The sequence below is a fragment of the Pagrus pagrus genome (assembly GCF_965226575.1).
Source record: "Pagrus pagrus genome assembly, chromosome: 3".
In the NCBI taxonomy this organism is placed as follows: domain Eukaryota; kingdom Metazoa; phylum Chordata; class Actinopteri; order Spariformes; family Sparidae; genus Pagrus; species Pagrus pagrus.
The window spans coordinates 9528172-9543235 of record NC_140187.1 but is presented as its reverse complement, the minus strand read 5'-3'; the positions used below and the strand labels follow the sequence as shown (position 1 = coordinate 9543235).

At 40.5% G+C, this 15064-nt stretch overlaps 1 protein-coding gene across 2 annotated transcripts in view; it reads left to right on the top strand.

The window, feature by feature from the left end:
• The window catches only part of slc16a1a (solute carrier family 16 member 1a), a 128824-nt gene that overhangs the window by 108703 nt on the left and 5057 nt on the right, over positions 1-15064 (top strand). For both annotated transcript variants that reach the window (XM_084348384.1, XM_084348385.1), the window contains exons 2-3: positions 5640-8318; positions 13143-13418. In XM_084348384.1, coding sequence (XP_084204510.1) covers positions 13202-13418 — 217 coding nt within the window. In that variant the 5' untranslated portion in view covers positions 5640-8318; positions 13143-13201. The remainder of the gene's footprint in view (positions 1-5639; positions 8319-13142; positions 13419-15064) is intronic.

The window sequence follows — 15064 nt, the reverse complement described above, 5'->3', positions numbered from 1 at the left end:
TTTATGTTCTCACATACCACTATATGTCATACCATTGTCCATACGGTATATATCTGCCCTATAGCCTTTTCATATTTATACAGCTGTCTATACTGCACATATCTGACCTATAGTGTATACACCGCCTTCATATCCAGCTGTTTATTCTACTTGCATGACTCATTCTTACACCTGCACTGTACACCGATCATCCACAGCATTAAATCACCTACTTAATATAGTACAGGCTTCCCTTGTGTCGCCAAAACAGCTCTTACCTGTCAAGGCATGGTCATAAGACTTCTGGGGGACATTTGTAGTGGATCCTTTGGGTCCTGTATGTTGGGGGGTGGGGCCTGCATGGATCAGACTTGTTCCAGTACGTCCCACAGGTGCTCGATTGCATATGGGTTAATCTTCAATTATCTGATCTATTTTTATCCTGTGTTGTGTTGTCTTTCCCATTGATGTGTGCCACCCACCGACCTTAACCTTCGCCCAACAGAGGTTAAGGTCAGAAGGTGTTATTGCAGGAAACACTATTCTAACAGGAGGGCAACAATATTTGATTTGTGAACAGACTGACAGTACATTGGCACCAATCTTATAGCGTCTCCATGACAGGAACAGAGTTCAGGTGGGCCCCAAAAGATTTCCCCAATTTCAAATTGGGCCGCTTCATTCTTAAATTTGGGAATTGCTTAGCTTATTGTTAGATCTCCGGGTTACATGAGTGTGTTCTGTTGAGAAACACTAAGTGTAACAATAACTTTGTTTTTTTTTTTACGAGGAAAATCCGCAGGGCACCTTCCAAATCTTCCAAATGAAAATTCTGTGTCTCATCGTCAGGTTGCATTTTAAGATAGAAGTATCCTGATAAACTTTACGTTCATTAAAACAGAGTAACCCTGTAAAGGGAAAACTGCATCAGAAGGAGAGCAAAAGACAAAGGAGGGAAAAATCAGTGCAGGTCTGCAGGTGTCCTCAGGTTAACTAAACTACTAGCCGGCTGAGTTTGAAGCCTTCATAGAAAGTTTTGTATCGTACAATATAGTCAACACAAAGGAGGGCTTGAAGTGCTTCTTAAGTGAGAAGGAGAGGGCATAATGAGTGTGTGTGCGCGTGCTTGTGTGTGTGTGTGTGTGTGTGTAAGGGAGGAGTCTTGTAAACAAACAAAAGATCAAAACAAAGCTCGTGTGACTGAGGTATTCATCAGAAACCTCTCTGAGTTGTCGTTTCCGATCCTTTCACCAGCCACCTTTTGTTGCGTCTGTCGGTGTGTATCGCTGCGTACAATGTGTGTCCCAAAATCTGTGATAACATTGAATTGGGCATCGACTTGTAACAAAGCATTCAAATTCCTCTAAAATGATTTACGATTTGATAAAATACCTCCGTGCACGATGCTGAGGCCCTGGCACACACCCGAATGCAGGTCACATTATGATGCACAGTCACTGTTGTGTTTAGCTAAACAACACGGTACAAATTAGAAAGATTAAATAGTGTAATGGCATTAATGCACTCAGGTGTGTCTAGATAATAACTGAGTGTTGTTGTGGTTGTAATCATTATCCAGGATGCACCAACTACACAGTTTGGCTGATTTGATACATGATCAAGTTAATTTAAAAATTGACATGGACAGCAGGTTTTTAATCTGAACTGCCAGTGTCTTACCTTTGGGAAAGTAACACTGTCAACCTGGTCCTATAACAACAAAGGAGTAGCTCCTATGTTGCTCTGCTGCCAGTGATTGTTTGTCCACACTGATAGATACAAGATTACAGTAAACAACAAACATACAGCATATCATTACGGTGTGTTTTAAACTGGTGCACAAAGCCAAATTAAGTGAATATCAGTGAAACATAACTTTACACAGACAAATGTCCGCTGCGTTCCCCCTGTAGCATTAAGCCATGCTATTAGTGTGACCGCACCTGACCTGCCCTACTCGGCCTCTGGTCTGTGGGCCATGCCTTAGTAGGATTTGTGTCTGGATCCTTCCCGCAAAAAAAAACAACGGACAAATTACGGGACAAAAGCATGTCTGCCATGACTCAGAAAAATAACCCAGCTGATGGAGGAGGGAAAGAAGGCAAATATTGATGTTGTGGTAAAGTCTGTTCCCCTGCTGATTCCTGTTTCCTCTTACCAGCGGGACTCAAGATGGTTCAAAACTGGCATTTTTTCTACTAGATGACGCTAGTAGAGGACTAACGCTGTCTTTGCAACTAGGGCTGCCAACAGTAACACTACAGGAAAAGTTAGGGAAAAGTTTAAAAGCTGACTATTTCTGCCTCAACAATGGAGCAAATGACTACTTACATGTGAAAAGGGGTAGCTCATAGCAAGAACACACAGATGATTATCAGCAACACTTTGCAGTTACGTGCAGCTTTCGCGAACTTCTCCATCTTCTCATTCACTCTTCTCACGCATGCTCACTCATAATTCCTGCAGACATTGTCTGGGACTGTCAAATGAGATATAAGGTGTTCACATCAGCAGCTCACAAAGCAAAGCAACACACCTACGTCGTTAGCCTAACATCTAGCTGCTGTCTTTTTAAATATGACTATCTCTCTGCCTTAAGTTCAGTCATGCTACTGTTTCGCTCGCCCGTTCCACCTCCCCATTACCGGCCAGTCCCGCAGATTCACCAGCTTCATCATTACATCAGCCTGTCAGTCTCAACAGAGTCATCAGCCACTAACACCACAAATGTCCAGACTCCATAGGGTTTTTTTTCTTGAACCCCCTCGATGACAGAATCTCCCTGTAGAGTCTAATCGGCAAAGACTTACTGACAAGGCTCTGTTATCACATAACATCTGCTGTGATACACATTATCTTTACGGCGTAAGTGATGTGTTCATCGTACAGAGGGAAAAGTTGTTGTATAAATACAATAATCGTACATCTGGCAACACTGCTAGCTGGTTATTATTGTGGAGCATTCAGCTGTTTAAAGTGGCAGATATTTTCCTCATGGGTTGGTGGAGACCAAAAACAAAACTACAATGCCTCCAGTGTCTCCCAGTGTGATGAGTTTATTGCCTCGAGTCTCAAGGATCTAATAAGTGCATTATCCTTTAGTAAGCCATTCAAGAGACTAATGTCCCCTGAACTGCTTTCCTGAGCAAATGATGCATTGCTATGGAAGCTGGAGCTGGACAGACCTTCAGTCACTTTCAGTCTCAGTGACTCTGTCGCCTGGCCTTGTTCCACACTCCAAAATGTCTGCCAAAAACAGCTTTTCTGTCCTGAGAGGAACCGAGAGAAACACACACAGAGTTTTATGAGAATGTGTGTTTGAGCTGGAAGTGCAGTAAGGCCTTTTTTTCAAACTCTGGCAGGTGAAAGCTCTCCTGTCACTGCATCCACTATATGGAATAAATGTGTGCCTACTTGTATGTGTGAGCTAATTGGCTTTTGCAACATTCTGCCCTCATCCTGACCCTCATGAAGACCCCGTGCTCTCTCCCTCGGTTCAGCAAACCAGGATTTACTCCACTTTCATCTGTACCACCTTGCCCGGGCAAAAGGTAATTGCTGCTGACTTTTGACCTGTGAGTGTCAATTCTGTGAGCCACGGTGCAATTACAGAGTCCAGTCAACGCTGGAGGTGGCGCAATGTTTATTTGGTTCTGGTTACACAGCAGGTGTTGATTTTGTAAAGAAACTGTTGAGACACCTCATGCTTTTACTATTCGGCAGATCAGACTTATTTTATAATATCTGAGTTAAAGAAGAAGTGCATGCTGTACACTCAATGAGGTGGGGTACAGTACTGTACAGTAATGCAGAGCATTGTGTATGAAAGTAAGGCAGCTCCTTGGAAAATCAGTCACAGTAATGAACAAAGAACACTGGTGGTGTGTGTTGACTGAGAATGTCCTAGTTTTGATTGAGTACGTATAGCAGTTTTACTGCAGCTTATTATTCCGTATAGGAGCTGTGTTTCACATAGCTTAGCTAATCAATTTTAATCCCTCTGACAATGCTATAAGGTCATTTACTGCAGTGGTTCTTTACCACCGTGCTTCAGACTGTAACAGACCTCAACATTTTCTGCCAGCAAAGAAGAAAAGTGTTTCATTAAAAAAGATGAATAATATTTCTATAACTTTACAGAACCAATCACAATATTTGTTTACAATAACTTTCAGGTCGAAAGTTGCTGCCTCAAGTAGTTTCGTACAGATTAATTTTTTTTTACCTCCACCAAGGACATTATGTTTTCACCTGTAGCCGTTTTTAGTGTGTTTGTCGGTTGGTTGGTTGATTGGTTTGTCAGTCAGCAGGATTACACAACACAACTACTGAATAGATGTCCACAAACTTGGATGGAGGATGGGTCTTTAACATTGAAAGATTTTTGTTAATTTTTTTTTAGGGAATAATGAATGAATCTAGATGAAAAAAAAATCTGGCGTATTTTGGTGGCTGGTATCTATGACCGAGTACAAAAGGTACTTTTGGGCCTTGGTAGAGGCCTTCTAGTTTCATGACGTTATTTCAAGTGTATACATCTGCTTTCAAATAATAACGGCACTTTTACTAACCTGGGATGGAACGTTGGAGACCTACTTTACCTGTTGGTTAGTCCGACCAAAGGTGAGGTGTCACTGTTGGATATATTTTGTACATCAAAGACACTAGCAAAGCAGCACGATCATAAAGTAAGCCGAAACATCAGATCGGACCATCATGTTTAACTATATGTCTTTAAACATTTCATATAACTTTAAACATTAGTCATGGATAAAAATGACGGTTCACATATCTGCAAAATACAAATCAACCATCAGCTTTCTAGCTGGAAGTGCTGTTAGTCTGACAAAAATAAACAAAAGTCTGGCACTCACAGAGAACAAGTCTTTGATGGCTTTGAGCTGAAACATGCTCATTTCTTGCCCACAGTAAAAAAACAAAGAGTTTTGTTTATTTTTGATTCCTACCACTACCATCCACCTGTTAAATTATTTAAGGTTTGGAGAAGTGCGAGCGGCTATTTTTTCATTGTTGTTAGCCTGACGTCATTGTTATTCGAGTATAGGCTTCTGTCTCTATGCATCCACACATGAGGTCATCAGTCTGTAATCATACTAAGTCAATCTATATGTGCTACGTTCCTCAATGTTGCAGCCAGGTAGCTAACATGACTAAACAAGTCTACAGCCAGGGAAGTGGCTCTCTGAGGTTGTACTTCAGCACAGTGGTTATTTGAGCTAAATGCTTACATCAGCATGTTAAAATTGAAAATGGTCTCCCCCCTTCATATATGACTGAACCCATTATACCTTATAGCCCATGCAGTACACTCTCAGAATAGGGGGCTCCTGCTGTCCCCAGAGTTTAAAAGAAGTCAGCAAGCTGCAGGGCCTTTTCTTATCATGCCCCTTTTCGCTGGAATAATTTCCCTGATGACATCAGACAATCTGACACTCTTGAGGCCTTTAAATCCAAATTTAAAACTCATCTGTTTGCCTTAACTTTCAATTAATGCTTATCCTAGGATACCCCGGGCCTTGGACCTGATACCATGATCCTTCCAACGGGTTGGCCTCAGTCTCACTGGCTCTATTCACATTAAACTTATAAGCCATGTCCCCATCTCACTTTTCTCCTCTTTCTCCTCTCTTTTCACTTAGGCTCCTCTCTGCTGGACCATTGGTCATCCGGGGATCTCTCTGTCGTCTGGCTGTTAGTGACAACCAGAAGTTTGGATCCGGATCCTTATCCCCCAGGATATTCTGCCTGTCCTCTTCACTCACTCTCTTCCTAGTGTTCATGCTGTGATGTCTCTTTCTCCCTGTGTGTGATTGTCTCTTCAATTTGTGTGTATGACGTGCTACCTCTTTAATGTTTGTGTGCACTGTCCTCCTTCCAGGTCTCCATTGTGGAGAGGAAGTCGCGGGGGTCAGGTGGCTCCTACCGCTTTGGTTACACTTGAAGTTGCTCCAAAACCTGTGTTTTACAATCTATATGTATCTGTTATTTTCCATCCAAATTTGTATGTACTGTGATTTTTTTATTTTGATTCAACATCTATCGCATTTCTGTTTCCTCTTTTTTTCCCGCTGTTAAATGTTTTTTTTGTGTGTGTGTGAGTTTTTTCTTATCCAAAACAAGTCTTAGTAACTATGTAGGTAAAAGGTATGTAAGTAAAATTGACTTAACATGCTGACGCTGATGATGCTACAAAGTAATGGACAAATTGAAATTTTGACCTGGTGGTGGCGCTAGATGAAAGGTCATTTGATCAAAGTTATTCCTATTCATCCTGAGGGAACCATGAATATCTGATACCAAATTTCACAGTATTACATCCCAAAGTTTGTTGAGATATTTCAATCCAAACAAAAAAGTCAACCTGATGGTGGCGCTAGAGGACAAGTCACAGTAATGTCCAACCTTTCACTGAATAAGTGAAAACTTTGACCTGCTGGTGGTGTCACAGTAAAAGTCTGAGAATTATCAAACTTATAAGAATAATCCCCTAGAGAGCTTAAATGTATGTAGAAATTCAATGGCAGTTCATTAGATAGTTGTCAGTATATTTCACTATAGCACAAAAGTTAACCTGCTGGTGGCACTAGATAAAAGGTTGTTGGATCAAAGCTATTCTCATTCATCCTGAGGGACCATGACTATCTGTACCAAATGTCTTGGTATTCCATCCAATATTTGTTGAGATATTTTAATTAAAAAAACTAAAATGTCTCCCTGACGGTGGCGCTAGAGGATAAGTCAGGGGTTCATCAAAGTCTTTGGAGCATGAATGAGTTTGCTTCACTGAGTAAGAGAAAACTTTAACTTCTTGGCGGCGTCACTCATCAAACAAATGAGAATCTGTCCTCTAGAGACCTTGAATATATGTAGAAAATGTAATGTAAATCCATCTGATAGTTGTTAAGATATGTCACTCAAACTTAAACGACAACCTGCTGGTGGTATCTTCTCAGATTCATGCCGGTGGAAAAACAGGTACTTTTTGTTCGATCTAACAGCAAGCTACTTCATTCTGCAACGCTTTTTTGCTGTGAAGCTCCAGAAATATGTGGACCACAAAACTTTACCCAACTTTCCATCATCATGGGGGTGAGTAGGTAATGACTGAATTTTAATTTTTGGGTGAACTTGAAATGATACAGTAAGACATTCAACAAAAGTCCCTGTGTTTAGTTTTTTTAAAGTGTGTGTTCAAAGTTTGTGGGGAAATGCTGATTGCATAAATACATGCCTGTAAGCGTGTTTGTGTGTGTGTGTGTATGCATGTGTGTGTGTGTTTGCATGCGTGTGTGTATATGTCCCATGGCACATTTCCATTCTTCACACTTTGCACTTGTGAATAAATGTTAGCCCAGGAGAAAATGCTGAATTGTGGGTGGGGTTGTGCTCTACGACATCCTCTGTTTGAAAAGCAATAAAACCCCTCATTGGAGTGGAAAAAATGAGGGGAACAACATGAAACAACTTAACAAAGACAAATGCGTTTTCAAGGTTGTTAAGAATTTGAAGCACTTTGCAAGTACACACTTGTGTTTCTATAACCTCCTGTACTCAGGCCTTTCCTTTCCCAAGCTCTGATAGCGATTCATTAATGTCTCCTCTGGGAGTTCGGGAGAAAGGCTCAACCAGATCTGACCTCTGAAGTGCTCAGAAATCTTTCTTTCAGGTGGTCACGGTAAACAATGTCCGTTGTTTAAGTCAACCGGATTTCTCATATAGCTACACCTTCTAATATTCAGTTGAATAGCACTGATAAATCAGCTAATGCAGGAAACGAGAGTCTTAGAAAGCATCTTATCTCCTAGAGTGCAGACATGATTCGATATCCTCTTAGGTCACACATGCTATAGGGCCGTGAAGTGCAGTGAATTACTCTAACCACATGTGTGTGTGAGCTCAGCACATGACAGAGGGGTGGAGAAAGCATTGTGGAGGCACGGCACTAAGCCTCCCACAGCCAATAAGAAGTTGACTGACCTCACCATTTAGCACAATAGTGTCCAGATCATCCAGCTGTTTGATGCAGGCTCTGAATGAACTCAACTTTTCAGCCTCACTTTAGTCACTGGAAACAGATTAAGTCTGAGATCAAGGTGCCACTGGCAACGTTTGGACTGTCACAGTGGATATAGAGCTGCAGATCACTTCCTCTTGAGTATCTGTGAAACATATGCAGTGATTTTTTTATTTTTTTTATTTCATACATATTCAGAGACAGCTCAGTCCCATTCAATGATGTCTGCAGAGTGTTAACGTGCCTCCGAGACTGCTGTTTATCTGCAGAGCTCATCTGGCCCCGTTCGAGAACTCCTGCCAAGGTAAGAACAGGCTTCACACACACGCACACACACACACAATCACACACTTTGCACACTTAACATTACCAACACATCACTTAAAAAAATAATTACTTGCATAAGTCTATTTTCAGCTGGCAATTCATGAAAGATGTAGTGCTTTGTGAGGGTTATAACAATACTTATTATGTGAGTGTGCAATTTCCCAGAGCAAATATTTAGCGTGTGATTCTCATTCATAATTAATCAGACAAATTTACTAGATGTGATAATAAGTGGTATTAAAAACCTGGGGTCATAGGAGGCCTGAAGCATGGCTGCAGGGAGAATGTACGAAGAAGTCTTGCTAGAAGCACAAAAACGAAGATGTAAAATCTTATTAAACATTATTTCGGCTACTTTTCTCGTAAATCTAACCGATCTCATCATCTATTTATAAGTAACTTAAAAAAAAATCAGAATAAACTAAAGACAAGGAGTATTTCCCTGAAAACCTCTTAGAGAGAATGTATAGAAATGTGGTCCCTGAGTACAGCAAATGGATGATATTTTAATGAAGGATGACTCAGCTGCCGTCCTGCCAATGTTGGTCCAACAACAGGTTTTCATCACTTCAAATATCAAGCCTGGGGTCAACAGTACAGTGAGGACGTGACCCATGTCTCTCAAGACCCTAACCTTTAAGCAGTGACACCAAATCCTGTCCCGTTTCTATAATGCTCTCAGCTGAGCCTACCCTGCTCTATGCACGTATGTGTGGCACTTTCAGGCCGCCCCCTTCAAACATGCTTTATTTAGACCTTTACAGTGTGAGGGGGTGTTAGAGTCAGTGCCTCAGCGCATTTGTCTACTTATTTCATTCTCCTGTACCTGGCTTAAATGAATCAACTCTGCAGGCTTCACCGAGTTGTTTGATACTTTTCTCTCCGTTATAGAGCCGAGCGATCAATCCTTAGTATGAAATTATCCGTTTTATTCATTATTTGGGAGGTTTTGCCATTTTATCTGGGGCGCTGTCTGTCTTAAGGTGTCCCTCCATTTATCATCTAATGTCAACTACTGAATTTTTCATCCTTTAAAAATACAACGCTGTCTCTGCTGCCAGTAAGGAACATTTCCCATGCACACTGTCCTATATGAGAGGCCATCTGGTGGATGTGTGGTGACTATTTTCAGACAGTGAGAATCTTTCGACCGACCTTTAATCGTACCTTCAACCTTTAATTTCTAGAGTGGGAAACGTGACCGGTGTGAAGGGGAATCCAGAGCGTCCGTGACTTCTATTTATCAAAGTGACCACAGTTGAATGACCATCACATGACAAAACATTTCCCGGAGTTTGACACATGCAAAGACTATTAAAGCTGGAGACAACAAATGGAAAAGAGCAATAAGCACTGGAAATAGTTCCTGTCAGGAAAAACTTTGCTTTCTCAATGAAAAACAGTTTCTAGATCTAGATATAATGTCAAATCCCCCCTAAAACCACAGTTTGTCATTTTTGCCCTCCTTTATATGTACAGAACAAATGCAGGTTTATTAGAAATATATAACATTGTGAAAAGTCACAGTTTGGTTGGGTTTAGGCACCAAAACTACTAGGTTAGGGTTAGTGTGAAAAGTCATGGTTTGGGTTAAATGAATATGTGAGTTCAGTTATGTAACTTATGTCACGTATGTAAACAAGTCATTTTTCTTTGACTTGTGGTTACACACACAACTCAAAGTCAGGTCTCCTGGGGGAAAGTCCTGTATATGAGCCATCAAACCAAACCACCCTCGTAACAATGCGGTCCTTTTTCACTGTTTACACTAGAGAGGCGCCTCAAAAAAATGACTGGCCACTGACCCAGCTGCCGTATTTGATACATTAAGTGACTGAAATTTAAATTCAATCAAGTCTATTATTACTAAATAACTTAAATGAGCAATGTAATTCAATGGGAATGGCATGGTGGGCCTCCCTTAGGAAACATTTTGAGACATTTCTCTGGGGTTAAGTTGCTGCTTTTTCCTGGTTTTCCCACTCTCCCAGAAGGTGCCGCACTGAGGGGGGTTTTAGGAAGCATCAATGCACTGTAAAGTGACTTTACGGGAGGTTTGTAGTTGTCACTGCAAAATGTGCCAATATGAGTTGCCATCAGAGGCCCTTTTTTCCAAAATCTTTTTGGGGGCCACAAACATTTGCCTGGTTTGCCTCTCCTGGCGGTGTTCCTCTGGTTGCAGTTTTTATGTTAGGTTAGACTTCCTACACCAGCTCTGTACTAAACAAACAGATTGATATCAAGCTTTTACTCTCGGGGAAATAAAAGCAAATCAGCTGTTTCTATACAGAAGTCTCTGTCATTTCTTGGTATAAACCTTTCCCTTAAAAAAAGAAAATATAAAGTTGTCCTACAGCTGGTGATCGTCGATGTGTTTTGGTCTGTCTTTCAAAATATCTATCACCAGTGTGTAGGCCAGTGACACATTACATCACTTAACAATGAGCAGGCACTCGTGGTATGTGTTAACTGTTTCTAACAATTCCACCTCCTCTTGATGATGAGGTGTTAAAATAAAAGCTTGAGACAGAAGACATGTAGGTCATTGTTTGGAGTTACTATAATCTTTATTACATGCTGACAAATCCTGAACTTCATACAGCGTGTTACCTACAGTATATGCAAATGTAATATGATACGCCCAAGTGGTTCCTTTGTGATTCTTTCAAGTGACTCTCAATGTCTGTTTCAGTAAATAAGAGGCATGCGATCTTATTTCACCTCCATTGCCTATTGCATCTGTAGCATAATGAGGGAGGCACCTTTACAGCTGCAGAGCAGCAGCTAAAATCCCAGCTCAATAACAAAAGTTCTTTAAAGCATTAAATATTCACTACTCGCTGCACACAACTGGCTTACCCAATAAGTTTTCAGAGCACTAAACCAATTCATCAACCACATCAAGTCCTCCTCGCCTGAAAAACACTATATCATCACCCACTATAGCCCTGAGCTATCGAGCAGCATGAATTCAACCTGTGTTCATGCCTCTGATCGATGTTTTCTCTGGATAGTCTCCCCTGTGTAAACAATACAGTAAGCTGTTTGACTCTGCAGATGGACTCTTATTCATCACCTCTAAAGTGAGACTGTGGGAGATCAACGGGTGGGAGTTCAGTGAATACATGCAGAGAGCGATTCAAAGCAAAAATCATTCTCTAAACTCTCACTGAGTTAGGGAAATATTTTTGACAAATATGATCACTTTCCAAACACACATGAGGTATCAGCAAAGCACAGATACTCAGAGGTACTTATAGGTCAGTAAACCGAGCACGTACTACAGTGAAACAAGTAAGAGGCCCACTGCAAACGGAGAGTTAGAAGGCAGGTTTGGTCAGTAAGTGCCGAGGATGAGACACATGAGAGAAAACAGAGGTCAGAGGGCATGAGACAAGCGGAGAAACACAAAGATCAATACTGTCAGACATCAACATCGATTTCTTTATTAGAGGTAAAGTCATTTTTTAAAAGTTCAAAAGATCTAACAAACACTTACTGGAGGTTAAAGGGATAAAAAACAAAACTTTTATATGTAATTCTGTTTGAAGTTAGCATAGTGTTTTGTTTCAGCTTTGAACAACCCAATCTTCAGAATGGATATGTTGAAACTTTCTTATTGTTGCAACTTTATGTCTATTAAGGTACAATAATTTTATCTTGTGACTATGCTGTGCTTATGCTCTGGTTAGCTTTAGGCCACTTGGTTAGGGATTCATGTTTTGGCTAGAAATTCCTGTTGGCCTGGAGACGTCCCGACTTCCCGTCAAAACTTGTCCCCACAAACACAGCTAGAAATCGTCCCAAAGTCTCCTTAAAAATATCCAGTGGTGTCATTGGCTTGGCCGCCTGTAAGTCCGCGACCATCCCCTCTACCTCCCGATATGAAAGTCAGGTCATAAACATGTATTGGAAACGTGATACAACATGTTGTGCAGAAATGTCTATATGGTAAGTAGCCTATCACATGTGCCAAGTAAATAAGCGTAATTGTGGTTTGCATAAATGTTAACTGTCAATATTTTATCCTGGCGACTGGGCTGCTTTAAAACATTTGACATCAGTGGCTCTGAACAGTTTTGCATCAAATTTGCACATTCAAAACTTCAGCAACTGTTAATCCGGTAGTTATCTTCCCACATTCATAGCCATTGTAACTATGAAATGCAACATATAAACCCTGGTAGGAACTTAAAAGGCAAAACATTCATATAAAATAAAAAATATATAAAAAATGAATGAAAACATGAATTAGTTGAGCACCTTAACAACCCAGGTTTAAAAAGGGAAGCTAAAGGACGGATTCATGGAAAATCACAGCTGAGTTCCTGGAAAACACCCAAAGTGCCCTGTTAATGTTCCAGATGGAGACATCATTTAAAAGTAACTGGTTTCTTTTTGGAAACCTGTGTGAAATGTCTGAGCTATAACTCTGATTCCATGTGGAAATGGTCTTTAAATTGACTAAAATGTATTCCAAATGACCTCTTTAATGCTCTTTTCTTATTGTCCAATGAGATATCAGTTAATTAAGGGCTTTATAATGATCCTTAAGAGCTATGTGTGTCAAGATTACCTTTTTTCGTAAGATATTTTTCATATCTGAGGGCTAAAACATGAGGTTTTACAATTTGATATGTGGATGGATCATTATATTCACTTAAGTCTTCTACATTTCAACCACTTATTGAGCAATTAGCTCTCAATCAATTGACCTTTTCAACAATACCATGTTCTTCAAACTTCTTCTGGCTTATGAACAGTAAACAAAAGAAAAAATGTTTTCTTCTCTCCTGAACAGGTCGATACACTCGTATCTGTGTAACGTGCTGAAATCAAAGAGGAGTTTTGTGAGTGAAAATGGCGCCCGCTGTCGGTGGTCCTCAAGGCTACACACCACCTGAGGGTGGCTGGGGATGGATGGTGGTAGCTGGTGCCTTCATCTCTATTGGCTTCTCCTATGCATTCCCAAAGTCCATCACTGTCTTCTTCAAAGAGATCGAGGTGATCTTCGATGTGACCAGCAGCCAAGTGTCCTGGATCTCTTCCATCATGTTAGCCTGCATGTACGGCGGAGGTGAGCCAAAACATGGGTTTGTTAACTCTTGACATTTAGCACATTAAGAGGATTAATGGATTGAATTCACAGCTGTTAAAGATTTATTCCTGGAGTGCTCAGTTGAAAGCCAATACAGACTCTCATTGTAGCGTGTTAGCCTCGGTTTGTCCACCAACAGGTCAGAGATTCTCAGAATTAAATCAAACTCTCATACTGAGATAAAAAAATACTGTAACTCCTCCACTGAAGTGTTGTTTATAACGGTGCAACAGTATCGTTCCCTGGCGCACATGAATGGGTTTTAGCCTTGTATGCCCGCTCATTGTTTCCCCTAGTGCTTCGAGAGTGGGATACCACCAGGGGCTCGCTTGTTTTCCTGCCCTGATGAGAGACGCGGGATGATGTCACACAGGTCCGGCCAGTCATGTGATGATGAGGCTCTATTCATGTGCGTGATATTCAACACGGAGAGAGAAGAGTTCAAAGGAGCTCTCCTCGTCCCTCAGGACCGTCTGCTCTGAAATCAAAACACTGCACTCTTCTTTACTCTAACGTGTGATAACCTGGGAAAATGATGACTTAGGCATCTTTTTTTTAATCTCAGGGAAGTTTCAGCAAAGTTTCTTCAGTGCTCTAAACTGATGTGAGGAGGAAAATATTACATCATTACTTTGTATCAAATTTTCCATTCTGGCCTGCGAGCAATAAGATAAAAGTGGACATTGTACTTTTTTGTTAGACTTGAATTGCTTTCATTTTTTCCCTGAACATATTACATCTTAACATGTCTTTACTGTATTATATCTTTGCTTTACAATGGCTACGCAAGTAAATTGCGCAATGTCTGCTATTAAAGAGCAAAACTGCACGTCCGAGTTAAGCCCTCATTACTGTACAATGAGCGTACCGTGTTGCCCATACAGGAATCAATGCTGCTTGTAGTTCAGCAGCACATTCCCTGCAGTGGTTAAAGGTCACTGAGTTACACTGTGATACCATCCATTTATTTCTAATATGTCTTTCAAGTTATATGATGTTATAATTTGATTTCAATTCAGTTCAAACTTGATTAAAGACTCAGGGTCGAGATGAAATACAAGCTATCCAATAGAATAAATCACAATAAAAGATCATGATTTAAAAGAGGATACAAGTATATATGTGTTTTACTAAGAGACATCTGTACAAATGTCCCCACAACTGAGACTGACATCGCGCAGTGCTAAACCTTCATCTTTTGGTAACACTTTATATTGAGGGTACACATGTTAAGCATTAACTAGATCTTCTGTATTTTTTTTTAGCCGTTATAAGGTAGTTTAGCACTTAGTAACCCATACAGGTTCTACGAGGGAATTAGCTATGAGCAAGACATCCTTTTAGAAACATATTCATAATTAGAAAGACTTAATTCAAAGGTATTTGGACTCTATTAACACTTTCACTATAATAGAAGTGTTATAAAGGGAGCATGAGAATCTGGCACCACCTTCTGAGGCCCATACTGAGCAAAGCATATTGAAGGAAAAGGTCACCTAAAAATGAAAATTAGGTAATTACATAAGTTTTTTTGTTCACAAAACATTTCTGGAGTATCACAGCAAAACAGCAATGCAGCATTTTCCTAAACACCTCAAGTAGCTGGGGGCTGATGTTATTTACAC